The sequence below is a fragment of the Loxodonta africana genome, chromosome 3 (genome assembly GCF_030014295.1).
Source record: "Loxodonta africana isolate mLoxAfr1 chromosome 3, mLoxAfr1.hap2, whole genome shotgun sequence".
NCBI classification, from domain to species: domain Eukaryota; kingdom Metazoa; phylum Chordata; class Mammalia; order Proboscidea; family Elephantidae; genus Loxodonta; species Loxodonta africana.
Genome location: NC_087344.1, coordinates 174,068,555 through 174,083,430, shown reverse-complemented (window position 1 = coordinate 174,083,430; position 14,876 = coordinate 174,068,555). Strand labels below are relative to the sequence as shown.

Below are 14,876 nucleotides of genomic sequence, written 5' to 3'. Positions count from 1 at the left end.
TCCAAGAAGCTGGACTATATGAAGAAGAACGGGGCATCAGGATTGGAGGAAGACTCATTAACAACCTGCTTTATGCAGATGACGGAACCTTGCTTGCTGAAAGTGAAGAGGACTTGAAGCACTTACCAATGAAGATCAAAGACCACAGCCTTCAGTACGGACTGCACCTCAACATAAAGAAAACAAAAATCCTCACAACTGGACCAATGAGCAACATCATGATTAACAGAGAAAAGATTGAAGTTGTCAAGGATTTCATTTTACTTGGATCCACAATCGACAGCCATGGAAGCAGCAGTCAAGAAATCAAAAGACCCATTGCATTGGGGAAATCTGCTGCAAAGGACCTCTTCAAAGTGTCGAGGAGCAAAGATGTCACCCTGAAGATTAAGGTGCGCCTGACCCAAGCCATGGTATTTTCAATTGTATCATATGCATGTGAAAGCTGGACAATGAATAAGGAAGATTGAAGAAGAGTTGACGCCTCTGAATTGTGGTGTTGGCGAAGAATATTGAATATATCATGGACTGCCAAAAGAACGAATAAATCCGTCTTGGAGGAAGTGCGGCCAGAATGCTCCTCAGTGGCAAGGATGGCGAGACTGAGTCTTACATACTTTGGACATGTTGTCAGGAGGGATCAGTCCCTGGAGAAGGGCATCATGCTTGGCAGAGCACAGGGTCAGCGGAAGAGAGGAAGACCCTCAACGAGGTGGATTGACACAGTGGCTGCAACAATGAGCTCAAGCATAACAACGATTGTAAGGATGGCTCAGGACCCTGCAGTGTTTCATTCTGTTTTGCATAGGGTTGCTATGAGTCGGAACCAACTCGAGGGCACCTAACAACAACAACAGCAACAAGAATTACTTTCAAAATTTGGGAATCAATGCTCTCAAACCTTGCCACTGCTTTATCAACTAATTTTATGGACTTTGAAAATCCTTTGTTGCCATTTCAACAATGTTCACAGCATCTTCACCAGGAGTAGATCTCACCTCAAGAAACCACTTCCTTTGCTTTTCTTTAAGATACAACTCTTCTTTGTTTAAACACTACAAAGATTTACAAATAAATAGTTAAGGCAGTATGTTGACTGTGAATTGGTTCTGATTATTATTATTCTTTTATTAGGGAAGGAGAGCCCTGGCCGCTTAGAGGTTAAGAGCTCAATTGCTAGCCAAAATGTCGGCAGTTCAAATTCACCAGCTGCTGCTTGGAAACCCTATGGGACAGTACTACTCTGTCCTAGAAGATTTCCGTGCGTTGGAATCTACTTGACGTCAATGGGGTACTTCAGAAACAAGATCTAATCCTAACCAAATAACACGTGAATAAAGACTGTTTACATATACATAATGCCAGATGCTTGAAAAAGCTAATATTCCCTCAGTAATTTTTTTTTTTCCAAGAAAAATGTTGAGTTCTGAAAGATCATTTAGTTTGTATTCTTGGGAAATTTTATGGATGTTCTTCACCTGTTAACATTGTTGCAGATAATTCTTTTCAGATTATGAATAATCAGTTGGCCAGCTAAATATTTGTTCATGTTAACATTTACTTTGTAAAATATGCTTCTTACAGGGGTATAAATAGTTGCTAGAAAGATCGCCGATGACTTCGTGGCAAAATGAAGTTCTTTCTATTACTTTTAGCTGTTGGGTTCTGCTGGGCTCAGTATAGCCCACATACTGAATCTGGGCGAACATCTATTGTTCACCTGTTTGAGTGGCGCTGGGCTGATATTGCCCTTGAATGTGAACGATACTTAGCTCCCAAAGGATTTGGAGGCGTTCAGGTGGGTATTGCTCATAGTATAAATTGTAGAGTTTGCAGTGTCTGTAGTAAATGATATTCTAATCTCCATCTGAGAAGCTGCCCTAAACTTTTACTTCACACATGAGTACTCTAAGTAAGACAGTTTCCTGAAGAAGAAAAAATTCCATATTTTTGGCAACTTTGTATTTTGTTTTTGATATGATCTTTCTTCAGCAAGACATTTCCAGTGTGCTGTTAATATTTTCAAGTGATTATAAAGAAATTATTTGCATATACAAAGACTCAAATATAATTTTAGATTATTCATTAGTTTCTAGCCTATCCAGTGATCTAAAGTCAAATGTAATTTAATACTTATTAAGATTGTTTTATTTGTAGGTTTCTCCACCCAATGAAAATGCTGTAATCAATAACCCTTCAAGACCTTGGTGGGAAAGATACCAACCAGTCAGCTACAAGATATGCACGAGATCTGGAAATGAAAATGAATTCAAAGATATGGTGACTAGATGCAACAACGTTGGTGTAAGTGAATTAAAGTTTCCTTTAAAAATATAACGTAGGAAAATAATTTCCCTTTCCTGCCTTTTCCTCCTCTTAAACAGAAAGTCTTCCATGGTTTTAAAACTTTTTATTTCTCTTCATATGTTAGCTATAAATCAAAATTAACTATTGCATTATATTCAACATTTGTATACTTTTTTATTTTTGCCATTTATCTGTTAAAGAAGATGTAAGCCAAAGTTTAAAGCTGACCGTACTCACTGAGCAAAATATAGACTTTAAACCTTATAATTGTTAATACTTCTTGTCAACATATTTTTAGTCAGGAACTGCACATTCCAGTTACAATACTTGCTGTCACTTTTCTCTGACTCGTGTCTCTACCCATAATTCTTTGATCTTTTTCCCCACAGATTTCTTGACGGTATGTGGTTATTTTCTGTCTTTGATGAGGGACATAAGGAAAAAATAATATCTACTTCCCCTCTTCAAATGCCAAGTCAAGAGCAGAGGTTGGCTGTTTCTTTCTCAGGTTGACCCAGTGAAATTTCAAGATACAATTATGTTTCCTATTTCAACTGATTCTTTTCTCCCAAGAAAAGGCTTTTTGCATCTCTTCACAGTTAAGGAAGTTTCTCATTCTTTCTCTATATCATATTTGTAAATATTACCAAAGTGTCTAGAATGCAAGTAGGTCTTCAGTTCATATTAGTTGCCTTTCACACCTGAGCTTTGGTCTTCAAGGAACGGAAGTTATTAAAAAAAAAAAAGAAACATTTTGGACTTTTATTTATATACTCTAAGCTTTATCGAATAATACTTGATTTCTACCCCTGTATAAGTCAAACTAAAATAGAAGCTCTGCTTTTCAGGTCCGTATTTACGTGGATGCTGTAATTAATCATATGAGTGGAAGTGGCGTGAGTGCAGGAACAAGCAGTACTTGTGGAAGTTACTTCGACCCTGGAAGTAGGGATTTTCCAGCAGTCCCATACTCTGGTTGGGATTTTAATGATGGTAAATGTAAAACTGAAAGTGGAGAAATTGAGAACTATCAAGATGCTACTCAGGTAATTTCTAAAAAAATAGTTGTCTGAATAAAACCTTGCCTATATCTTTAATTATCTACATGTGGGTTTTTGAATTGTATTTTATGTCTATTTATTTAATTTTATTTAGCTTTAGGTGAAAGTTTACAGCTCATTAATTTTTTTCAAAATTGCATACAGATATTGTTTTGTGACATTCTTTGCAATCCTCACAATGTGACAGCCTGCTCCCCCTTTTCACCCTGGCTTTCCTCTATCCACTCATCCATTTCTTGTCCCTTCCTGCTTTCTTGTATTGCTTTTCAACAGGAGTTGCCCATTTGGTATCATATATTGGATTGAACTAAGAAGCACATTCTTCATGTGTTTTATTTTCTGTTTTATAGTCCTGTCTAGGTTTGAAAAGTGGGCTTAGGGAATGTTTTCAGTTCTGGGTTAGCAGCACATCCAGGGGCCATAGTCTTTTGGGCTCCTTCTTCTCTGTCAGATCAGTAAGTCTGGTCTTTTTTTCATGAATATGAATTCTGCTGTATATTTTTCTCCCATTCTGTACTGGGCTGTCTGTTGTGACCACAGTTAGAGAGGCTGGTGGTGGTAGCTAGGCACCATCTAATTCCTCTGGGCTGAGACTGGTAGAGTCTCTGGTTCATGTGGTCCTTCAGTTCTTTGGGTTAATATTTTTCTTGTGTCTTTGGTTTTCTTCATTTTCCTTTGCTCTAGATGGGATGGGACGAATAGATACAATTTCAGGGGGTGCTTGAAAGCTTTTAAGTTCCCAGATGCTACTCACCAAAGTGGATAAAGAACATTTTTTTTTTTTTTTTTATGAACCATGTCTTTATGAACTGTGTTATCTCAGTTGACCATGATGTTCCAGGAGACTGTGATCCTCAGCCCCCAGGCCAGCTACTCCACCCCTCAAAGCGTTTAGATGTGTCTAGGAAGCTTCCATGCTTTTTCTTTTGTCCAGTTGTGTTGACTTCATCAAAATTGTGCGTTGCCTTTCCTGTCACTAAGGTCGACACTAGTCTACTATCTTCTTAGTGATTTCTCCTCTTCCACCCTCTTAACCATCAGAGAATGATTTTTTCTGTGTGTAAAACTTTCCTTGAGTTATAATAGTGATCTCACACAATATTTGTGCTTTTGTGACTGATTTATTTCACTCAGCATAATGCCCTCTAGATTCATTCACATTTTGAGATGTTTCCCAGATTCATCACTGTTCTTTATCATTGAATAGTATTCCATTGTGTGTATTTCCCATAGTTTGTTTATCCATTCACATGTTGATAAGCATTTAAGTTGTTTCCATTTTTTGCTATTGTGAATAGTGCTGCAATGAACGTGGTTGTGCATATGTCTATTCATGTGATGGCCCTTATTTCTCTAGAGTATAATCTTAGGAGTGGGATTGCTGGATCATTTGGTACTTCTATTTCTAGCTTTTTAAGGAAGCACCCTATCACTTTCCAAAGTGGTTGTACCATTTTACATTCCCTCCAGGAGTCCAGAAGAGTTGCAATGTCCCTGCAATCAGTCCAACATTTGTTATTTTGTCTTTTGGAGTAATGCCAGTATTGTCAGGGGTGAGACTGTATCTCATTGTGTTGATTTGCATTTCTCTAATGGCTAGTGATCATGAGCATTTCCTCAAGTGTCTGTTGGCCACTGGAATGTCTTCTTTGGTAAAGTGTCTGTTCATAACCTTTGCCCATTTTTAATTGGATTATGTGTCATTTTGTTATTGAAGTTCTGAAGTATTTTGTGCATATGGGTCTTAGACCCTTATTGGATATGTCATGGCCAAATTTTTTTTCCCAGTCTGTAGGTTCTCCTTTTAGTCTTTTGGTGAAGTATTTTGGTGACCATAAGTGTTTAGGTTTTACTTCTGGTGTTTGTGCATCATTAGTTATGGTTTGTATACAATTTATGCCATGCATTAGGGCCCCTATCATAATCCCTATATTTTCTTCCAGGATCTTTATCGTTTTAGATTTTATATATAGGTCTTTGGTGCATATTGAGTTAATTTTTGTGTATGGTGTGAGCTGTGAACCTTGTCTCATTTTTTTGCAAATGAACATCCGGCTATGCCAGTAGCATTTGTTACATAGACTGTCTTTTTCCCATTTAATGGACTTTGGCCCTTGTCAAATACCAACTGCCGATAGATGGATGGATTTACTTCTGGTTCTGAATTCTGTTCCATTGGACTATGTGTGTGTTGTTGTACCAGTACCAGACTGTTTTGACTACCATGGCTGTATAATAGGTTTAAAATCAGATAGTGTGAGACCTTCCCCTTTGTTCTATTTTTCAGTAATGTTTTGTTATCCAGGCCTCTTCCCTTTCCATATAAACTTGGTGATTTTTTTTCTCCATCTTGTTAAAAAATACTGTTGGAATTTGTGTCTGGATTGCATTGATTCTGTAGATAGCTTTTGGTAGAACTGACATTTTCACTATGTTGAGTCTTCTTATTCATGAACATGGTATGTGTTTCCACTTATGTAGGACTCTTTTGGTTTCTTGCAATTGTGTTTTGTAGTTTTCTTTGTATAGGTCTTTTATGTTCATTGCAGGATTTATTCCTAAGTGCTTTATCTTCTTGGGTCGAATTCTATTTGAAGTAAATGTAGATTCCCTTGGAAAGCAGAATGATTCCAGTATGACTGATTCAAAAAAAAAAAAAAGAAGAAATTCAGATTCTTAAAATAATTCCAGTCAATTAAAAAACTCATCCATTATATTTACTACATTCTTGAATTTTTTGACAGATGATATTTCAAAATTTTGTCTATGTTAGAACGTCAATACTCCCAGTGCCCAATGCACAGAATAAACTTCAGAAATATGTATTGGTGAATACATGTATTAAGAAAAAAAATCAAATGAATTTTAATATGAAAGATTTGTTTTTTTATATATCGATCACAAAATTTTTACCTCAACAGGTCAGAGATTGTCGTCTGGTTGGTCTTGTTGATCTTGCATTGGGGAAAGATTATGTGCGGTCCAAGATTGCTGAATATCTGAACAACCTCATTGACATTGGTGTGGCAGGATTCCGAATTGATGCTTCCAAGCACATGTGGCCTGGAGACATAAAGGCTATTTTGGATACACTGAATAATCTAAACACACGCTGGTTCTCCGAAGGAAGTCGAGCTTTCATTTACCAGGAGGTACATCAATACATATATGTGCCTATAAAATAATGTCATTTCATTCATTTGAATATAAATGGCAGATTTAAGCAAATATTTGTGTCGGTTAATGGATGAGTCATTTATATAGAACAGTTTTTTTTTTTAACCACCTTTTTTTTTTTTGTTCAGAGGTAGCACATCTAACTCTTTATCGTAATAAGTTCTATAGAAATTAAGACAATTTATTTAAGCTGCAAATTTTACTCCTTCATTTACCATTTCCCCAAAGACTATATTGAAGAGAGAGAGAATAATATAGTTGTTGCCTGGAGCTAGTCTACCAGAGTCTGAATCTTGGCTATAATGTTACCTTGTGAATTTGGGCAAATTGATTCAACTCTCAGTGAAACTATTTTTACACGTGAAGAAATGAGCTTATGCTAATTTCTTTGCAGAATTAAATGGGTTAATACTCATCAGCCACTTAGAAATGTTCTTGGGTAGGCAGTAAGCATTCGCTATTGTTATAATTTACATAAAGGATTAAATTATATAAGCATTTTCACAAGACAACAGGCCTACCTTTTCTTTATGTTTCTTTTATTATTATAGCATATATTCTAGCTAAATAAATAAATTAGTGCACATATACAGGAAAACCAAAACTGGGCATTTCCAATGGCTTACACTTTTCTCTGTGTATTAATTTGTTGGCTAAAATACTTTACAGTTGTTATGTAGAATGATATTATTTTCTGTGTTTCTACTAGGTAATTGATCTGGGTGGTGAACCAATTACAGGCAGTGAGTACTTTGGAAATGGCCGTGTGACAGAATTCAAGTATGGTGCAAAACTAGGCACAGTTCTGCGCAAGTGGAATGGAGAGAAAATGTCTTACTTAAAGTAAATATAATATGATTTGTTATTTGAATTATTTCACAGGTCTATTAGACATATTTTCTCAATGTAAGTTATCTTCTAGGAAACATATTTTAATTTAGATAACTGTCAAGGATTCAAATATTAGTATTAAGCATTATAGATCCCCAAACTGCAGTTGGTCATTGATGTTATGCCAATCGCAAGGAAGTATGTATGTCTAGAAACTCAAAACATAACCTAGAGATTTTAATCTATGTATGGTATTATTATATCAGATTTGACTAATATTGTGGTGTTTGCAAAGGATATTGAATATACCATAAACTGCCAAAAGAGCTGACAAATCTATCTTGGAAGAGGTACAGCCACAATGCTCCCTTAGAGGCAAGGATGGCAAGACTACATTTCACATGCTTTGGACCTGTTATCAGGAGGGGTCAGTCCCTGGAGAAGGACATTACTCTTGATAAAGGAGAGGGACAGCAGATAAAGAGGAAGACTCTCAATAAGATATTTTGACAAGGTGGCTGGAGCAATGTGTTCAGTCATAACAATGATTGTGATGATGGCACAGGACTGGAGAGTGTTTTGTTCTGTTGTACGTAGGGTCACTATGAGACGGAACTGACTCGACCGCACCTAACGACAACATAATGTTTGTATATAATATGTTATGGTTAGTTTATTACTAAAGTGATCCCACATTTTAAAAGGTGTTATATTATGGAATTTTTGTATATCAGTTAATTAATTTTAAATATTAAAATGTAGTGGATTTTCATATACTATCAAAGCCTTATTTTTACCTAGTTTGCCATTCTTTATAATATGACCCTACTCAAGTTCATCTAAGTTACAACATATTGAAATCTCTAAAAGAACCATTTATAACAAAATCTTGTACTTGTAAATCGGAATACAAGAAATCCATTCAAACACAGATGCACAAATAAATATATTTGTAAATAATCTGTATATATATGCCTGTGTATTTTATATACAAAACACAATCCTACAGAAAAAACCACTTAATTGGAGAGAGAATTTAATGTGAGCATGGTATGCAAAAAAGAGATACACACTTAGGTTACTCTTTTTTTTTTTTTTTCCATAGCAACTGGGGCGAGGGCTGGGGTTTTGTGCCTTCTGACAGAGCACTTGTCTTTGTGGATAACCATGACAATCAGCGAGGACATGGAGCTGGCGGAGCATCTATTCTTACATTCTTTGATGCTAGGTAGAAACAAATTTTCCCCCTTTTTACCTACCTTTTAATGATTGTAAAAAAGTATTTTGCCTTCGGTGATAACATCACTTTGTAACTTTCAGACTGTATAAAATGGGAGTTGGATTTATGCTTGCTCATCCTTATGGCTTTACACGAGTAATGTCAAGCTACCGTTGGGACAGAAACTTTGTGAACGGACAAGTAAGTTTTTGCATTGTCTGAAATATCTTCTTCAAAAGAAATAAGAAGTAATTTTAGTTTCACATTCATTTTTTAATCAAACATTTATTAAGTATAAACTTGATTCAGGGCCCAGATTGAAGTAATATAGTGGATATGAAAGAATTAAAATTCGTGGTCTCTGTTATTAGAGAATATGCAAGCTCTTTCAAAAATATGACAAATACATCTCCGCCCCCCAAAAAACCTTTACAAATAAGAGCAAGTTACAGCAAATTATACAGGTACTTTTCATAGGTATCTATCTCATAGGATTGGTATGAGGATTATACAAGTTAGCACCTGTAAAGGACTTGAAACAGTGCCTGCCCATAGTAAGAGCAACAAAACTATTTGTTATACTTTTAGAAAAGTTCTTTGGAATACAAAGCAATGATTCAGATGAGCTGAGGATGAGGTTAAATACGGAAAGTTTGTTATATAAAGAAGGAATTTATATACATTAAAGAAGAGATTTGCAGAAGATAATTCAAAAACAGTTGTAGCAGTACATTGATATTGAACTGCCAGAAATTGTAGCTGGACCCAGAAGAAGACATGGAACTAGAGGTATCATTGACAATGTCAAATGGATCTTGGTTGAAAGCAGACAATACCAGAAAGATGTTTACCTGTGTTTTATTGACTATGGAAAGGCATTAGACTGTGCAGATCACAGGAAATTATGGATACCCTTTACAAGAATGGGAATTCCAGAACACTGAATTCTGCTCGTGCCTCGCCTGTACCTAGACCAAGAGGCAGCTGTTAGAACAGAACAAAGGGATACTGCGTGGTTTCAAATCAAGATGGTGTGTGTTGGGGCTGTATCCTTTCACCATACTTACTCAATTTGTATGCTGAGCAGAGGCTCTGAGACAGTGTACTACATGAAGGAGAACAAGGCATGAGGAATGGAGGAGAAAATCCTGAAGTTTTCAATGATTTAATTTTATTGGATCCATAATCAACATCCATGGAAGAAATCAAATGATGTATTGCATTGACAAATCTGCTGCAAAAGATCTCTTTTTCAAGTGTTAAAAAGCAAAGGTGTCATTTTCAGGACTGACTAAAGCCATAGTATTTCCAATCACCTCGTATGCATGCGAAAGATGGACACTGAATAAGGAAACCGAAAAAGAATGGGTGCCTTTGAATTACGGTGTTGGCAAAGAATATTGAATATACCATGGACTGCCAGAAAAATGAACAAATCCGTATTGGAAGAAATACAGCCAGAATGCTGCTTAAAAGGGAGGATGGAGAGACTTCTCCTTATGTACTTTGGGTTTGGACTGGTCCCTGGAGAATGACATTATGCTTGGAAGAGTAGCACATCAGTGAGAAAAAGGAAGTCTCTCAAGGAGATAAACTGACAAGGTGGCTACAACAATGGCCTCAAAAATAACAAAGGCTGTGAGGTTGGTGCAGGACCAGGTAGTGTTTCCATCTGTTGTACTTTTTGTCAGTATGAGTTGGAACTGACTCAAGGGAACCTAATAACAACAACAAAGAAGAGAAATTTGCAGACTATTTTTTTTTTTTGTGGGAAAGAAAAGAATGAGAAAAATATTTGGGCATGAGAAAGACATTAATCTGATGCGTGATTTTTAAAAGGAGCTGGGAAAATAAGATTTTGAAAGTATTTGGAATGTTGGTGGAAGATTTTCTTTTTAAACTGAAGATTTCAGAGTCAACATTGTAGAGCGAGTTCATACCTAAAGCAGCAAATCCTCCTCACCGTAATCCGGCAGATATTTATTTATTTCTTCCAGGTCCTTAAACTAGAGAAGCCCCTGTGTTATACAGCAACCTCTTCTTTTGTTAGACATCTTTAATATGTACAAGACATCTCTTTATACTGAATCAACTGCTTAAAATTTTCAGGATTTGGTATTACTTTTGATCTTAAGAGTTATGTACTGTGTCTGTTTTGTTTTTTCCCCATAACATTCCTTCAAGTATTTGATGAAATTTACCTTTCACAGACTTCTCCATTCTAATAACTCTTAGCTGTGTCTATTATTTATCATATGATATTATTTTTACACTGATGTCCCTCTCAGACTTACCTGTTTTGTTTACCTATTTTGAATACTTTTCCTCAAAAGCACCAATCAGAAAGAGGCAAAATTAAAAATTTGATCAATTTAGTAAAGAATATTTTGGTGGATTGATTAGTATATTTATCCAAATAGAAGAATGAATCTAATATTTATTTAGCAATTATTATACTCAAAGTACTTTTACAATGAATTACATTATTTGCTAGAGCAACCAATAATGTCCTCATTTTATAGATGAGAAAACTGAGGCTCAGAGAAAATACATATATTGACTAAGTTTTTTAGCTAGTAAAAATAAAGCCTGTGTTTTAATCTTAGTTTTCTGGCACTAAAGCCCTCGCCTTTTGAATGAGATTGCATTGCCTATAGTGATATTACCAAATTCAAAAAAACCAAAACCATAAAAGGGAGTCTTGGTTGCACAGTGGTTAAATGCTATGGCTCCTAACCAAACGGTGGGCAGTTCAAATCCACTACCCGACCTTTGGAAACCATGTGGGGCAGTTCTACTCTTTTTGATAGGGTTGCTATGAGTAGAAATAGACTTGATAGCAAGGGATTTAAACAGGATTTAAAGTGATATTAATAAGGCATTGCAGTTTCTTGGAAAGAAAATGGAGGATAAAAAAAAAAAAAAACTTACCTCTGTTTGAAATACAGCACTGGAGGATGAAGGCTAGGGAGAGGATTTGGTAAAGGGCTGTGAAAACACCAAAGGAACTAGATTCTAAATAAAGACATTGCAGGGACACAAATATGCATGAGTAAAGATTGGATTTGGTATACCATAAAGGAAGAGGCAAATGTATGTAATGTTCACAATTGAATTTTTTTTTTTTCTAATTTAGGATGCTAATGATTGGATTGGGCCACCAAATAATGATGGAGTAATTAAAGAAGTTACAATTAACCCAGACACTACTTGTGGCAATGGCTGGGTCTGTGAACATCGATGGCGTCAAATAAGGTGGGAATATTTTTTTCAGATATTGCTTAATAATACACTTTTTTAAAAAACATTTTATTATCAACTGTTTCAGTATTCATTACCATTTTATGTAAATATTTATTTTTAGGAACATGGTTGCTTTCCGAAATGTGGTTGATGGCCAGCCTTTTACAAATTGGTGGGATAATGGAAGCAACCAAGTGGCCTTTGGAAGGGGAAACAAAGGGTTTATTGTCTTTAACAATGATGACTGGTAAGTAGGTAACAATTTAGCATAGCAGTTTATACTAGTAGGTTCTTGGTTTATTGTTTTCTCTTCTTGTTCATCAACTTTTTCTGATACCTGAAAAATCCTTTCAGTCAGTAGATTCAGAAAAATAGGCGTCAGAAAAGAGTCAGAAGAGTGATGCTGGCTCTTATTCTCCTGGTGTCCTGTTTGTAAGGGCTTGCTGTTTAGTAAAGTTCATTTTGTGTACCCTTGCCTGACCTGTGGCTATATAATGCACATGTACGTGGATGCACACACACCCTACACAAAATACACAAAATAGTTAAGATATGGGTTGTGAAAACTCTAAAAGGGCATGTGTTATAGTCCTAATTATTTAATAATAATAAAAAAAAATACTGGCTCAACACTGAAATATTTCATTTCCAGCTTTTTCTCTACTTCCTTATCTTGTTCTTTGATCTTCTATCTTCATTTCTGTCTTCTTGAGACCCATAATTTTTTAAGCATATGCATGTATAAGAGTATGTACATTATGGTCAATGATTAGCCTCAGGTGATTTTTGAGTTTTAGCTCTGAAACTTCTCATTATTGGCCTTTCATTTGTGATACTTACATCCCGGACCCCTACTATATTGATTTCCTCATATGCAGAACTGGAGCTCTTTGCAAACAGTTGAAATGTCTTAGTCCAAGGTCAGCTTCCACATGAGCTTAACTTATTCTAGTCTAAAATACATTTCCTGGGGAAAACAGTCAACTTCTCTGTCAACTTTCTTGCCAAAAGAGCCTGTGGCTAATCCTTTTAATTGCTGTTTTGCAGCTAGGTGAAGCAAGCTTAATCTACATAAAACAGCTTTACATTTCAAATCATAAACTTCATCACAGAAATGCCTGATTATTTCTACCCCCAGCCCAAATTCATTTTAGCCTCTTGAAAAATGAAATTTTTGAAGAAATAACCACATTGAAATTCTTGAGAGAAATTAATATTTTCTGTGGTTCACCTGAGGACAAATTTAAATATTTTTGTTTTTCAAAGGTAATAAATTTATCTGAGGCTGGCAACTCCCTCAAACCTTCACTGATATTCTTCAAGCTTAATTTATGGTAATATTGTCCTCCCCTTCACTAAGGAATCTCCAGTTCTTCTATGAAACTTTTTTTTTTCTTTGTCCTGAGAAATCCATTCACATCTACTGGAGATGGATTTCTTTGTGATTGGTTTTCTTCTCACTGAGTTTGACTGCTTAGAGTGATCAGGCACAAAGTTAAGGGGTTTCTTTGTTATGAGGGTAGTCTGTATTCCTGCTTTTCATTGTGTAGAATTCAAGTTACATCTTAAATTTTATTTCACAGGTCATTATCTGTAACTTTGCAAACTGGTCTTCCTGCTGGCACATATTGTGATGTCATTTCTGGAGATAAAAGTGACGGCAACTGCACAGGAATTAAAATCTATGTTTCCAGTGATGGCAAAGCTAACTTTTCCATCAGCAACTCTGCTGAGGATCCATTTATTGCAATTCATGCTGACTCCAAGTTATGAATTTCAAATTAAATACGTGCATCCAGAAAAATACTTGTGTTTGTCTTTTATTATGTAGATTTGATTCTTATAATTCATTCTTTTTCTAGCAAAAGCTATAATGAGTTAAAAACATGAGTAATCCACTTGAAAAACTCAGAAAAGCATAAGAAAATCTAAAATTTTACAATGATATGGTCAAATAACATTTTGTAGTGAGTTAGAAGACTCACTTTAACCTGTTTGTCAAAGAAATTTCTAAGAAGTCAGAAAGGCATCTTAATTAACAAATATGTTTGTTGTCAACACCATTTGCCTAGCCCTGTATGTCTAGGGCTAGGCAAATGTTATTCTCCTATAGACCGTGTCTGACATTTAATTAGGGTTATCTGTTTTAATGAAGTTACTCACCCAAAGTCATTGCACTTTGATAGTTTTTACAATATGAAAGCACTTTTACTGTTAATACAGTTAAAAAATAAAAGAAACTTAGTTATACAATCTGTAATTCTTATATATACTGAGCTCACAGAAATATACCTTCTTTCAGTTTTTTTTTTTTTTCCTTTTTCTTTCTGATGGCTTGACAGTATTGTTGTCTGGCTTTTGTTCCTTCTCTTAACCTCTGATACAGATGTTTGCATAGAGCTTTTATGACACCACATGCTCCTTGTTCTCTCCCTAATCCTCAGTTACTCACTCTCCTTCACCTTGACTTTAAATGTGGGCCTTGTTAAGCTTTCAGCTAGGCCTTCTGATAACTCTTAGTTGTTTTTCTAATAGTTAAATTAGAATGTAAAATCCACTCTCAGAAACCCTTCTGCTTTCCACCTACAAGTCTACTTATACTTGCCCCTGTCATCTTACTCTTTCCGTCTGTTTTAATGAAGAAAGTGCACCCATTCTACCAAAGGCCATTCCCTCCACTTGTGTTAATTATACTACCTTTTTTTTTTTTACCTTTTTGACGATTTTATTCTCAGATTATTTTCCCTCTCCTGCCTTGGTAATTTTTCCCTTCCTGTCAGATTATTCCCTTCAGATTCTATGTACTAGACTCTTACGATTAAAAATCTTTTGCCTCCAGGTGCAGCCTCATTTCTCTGGAACCCTTCCTAGTCAAACTTCTGTGTTTTCATCACACATTCTTCACATCCTCAATTTCAGTTATTTTTCTTCTCTCTATCATTTGGTTTTCATCATCATCCCTTCACTGAACCTATTCTTGTGTCATCAACAACAATATGTTACTAAACCCAATGCATACTTCTCTATGGTCATTTTAC

General features: G+C 35.6%; 1 protein-coding gene across 1 annotated transcript; it reads left to right on the top strand.

The window, feature by feature from the left end:
• The first annotated feature begins 1,630 nt into the window (after nucleotides 1–1,630).
• LOC100661902 (alpha-amylase 2B) lies at nucleotides 1,631–13,642 on the top strand. Its single transcript, XM_003409529.3, has 10 exons — nucleotides 1,631–1,798; nucleotides 2,158–2,304; nucleotides 3,156–3,353; nucleotides 6,290–6,520; nucleotides 7,255–7,388; nucleotides 8,482–8,604; nucleotides 8,697–8,796; nucleotides 11,732–11,850; nucleotides 11,960–12,085; nucleotides 13,422–13,642. Exons 1-10 carry the CDS (start codon nucleotides 1,631–1,633, stop codon nucleotides 13,609–13,611), a joined length of 1,536 nt encoding a protein of 511 aa, XP_003409577.1. The 3' UTR covers nucleotides 13,612–13,642.
• Nucleotides 13,643–14,876: the final 1,234 nt, after the last annotated feature.

Bases quoted from the DNA above. Each gene is read 5' to 3' on its own strand.
- LOC100661902 (XM_003409529.3), top strand. From the start codon at position 1,631: ATGAAGTTCTTTCTATTACTTTTAGCTGTTGGGTTCTGCTGGGCTCAG. The intron at 3,354-6,289 runs GTAATTTCTAAA...TTACCTCAACAG, and splicing joins ACTATCAAGATGCTACTCAG to GTCAGAGATTGTCGTCTGGT. The intron at 12,086-13,421 runs GTAAGTAGGTAA...TTTATTTCACAG, and splicing joins GTCTTTAACAATGATGACTG to GTCATTATCTGTAACTTTGC.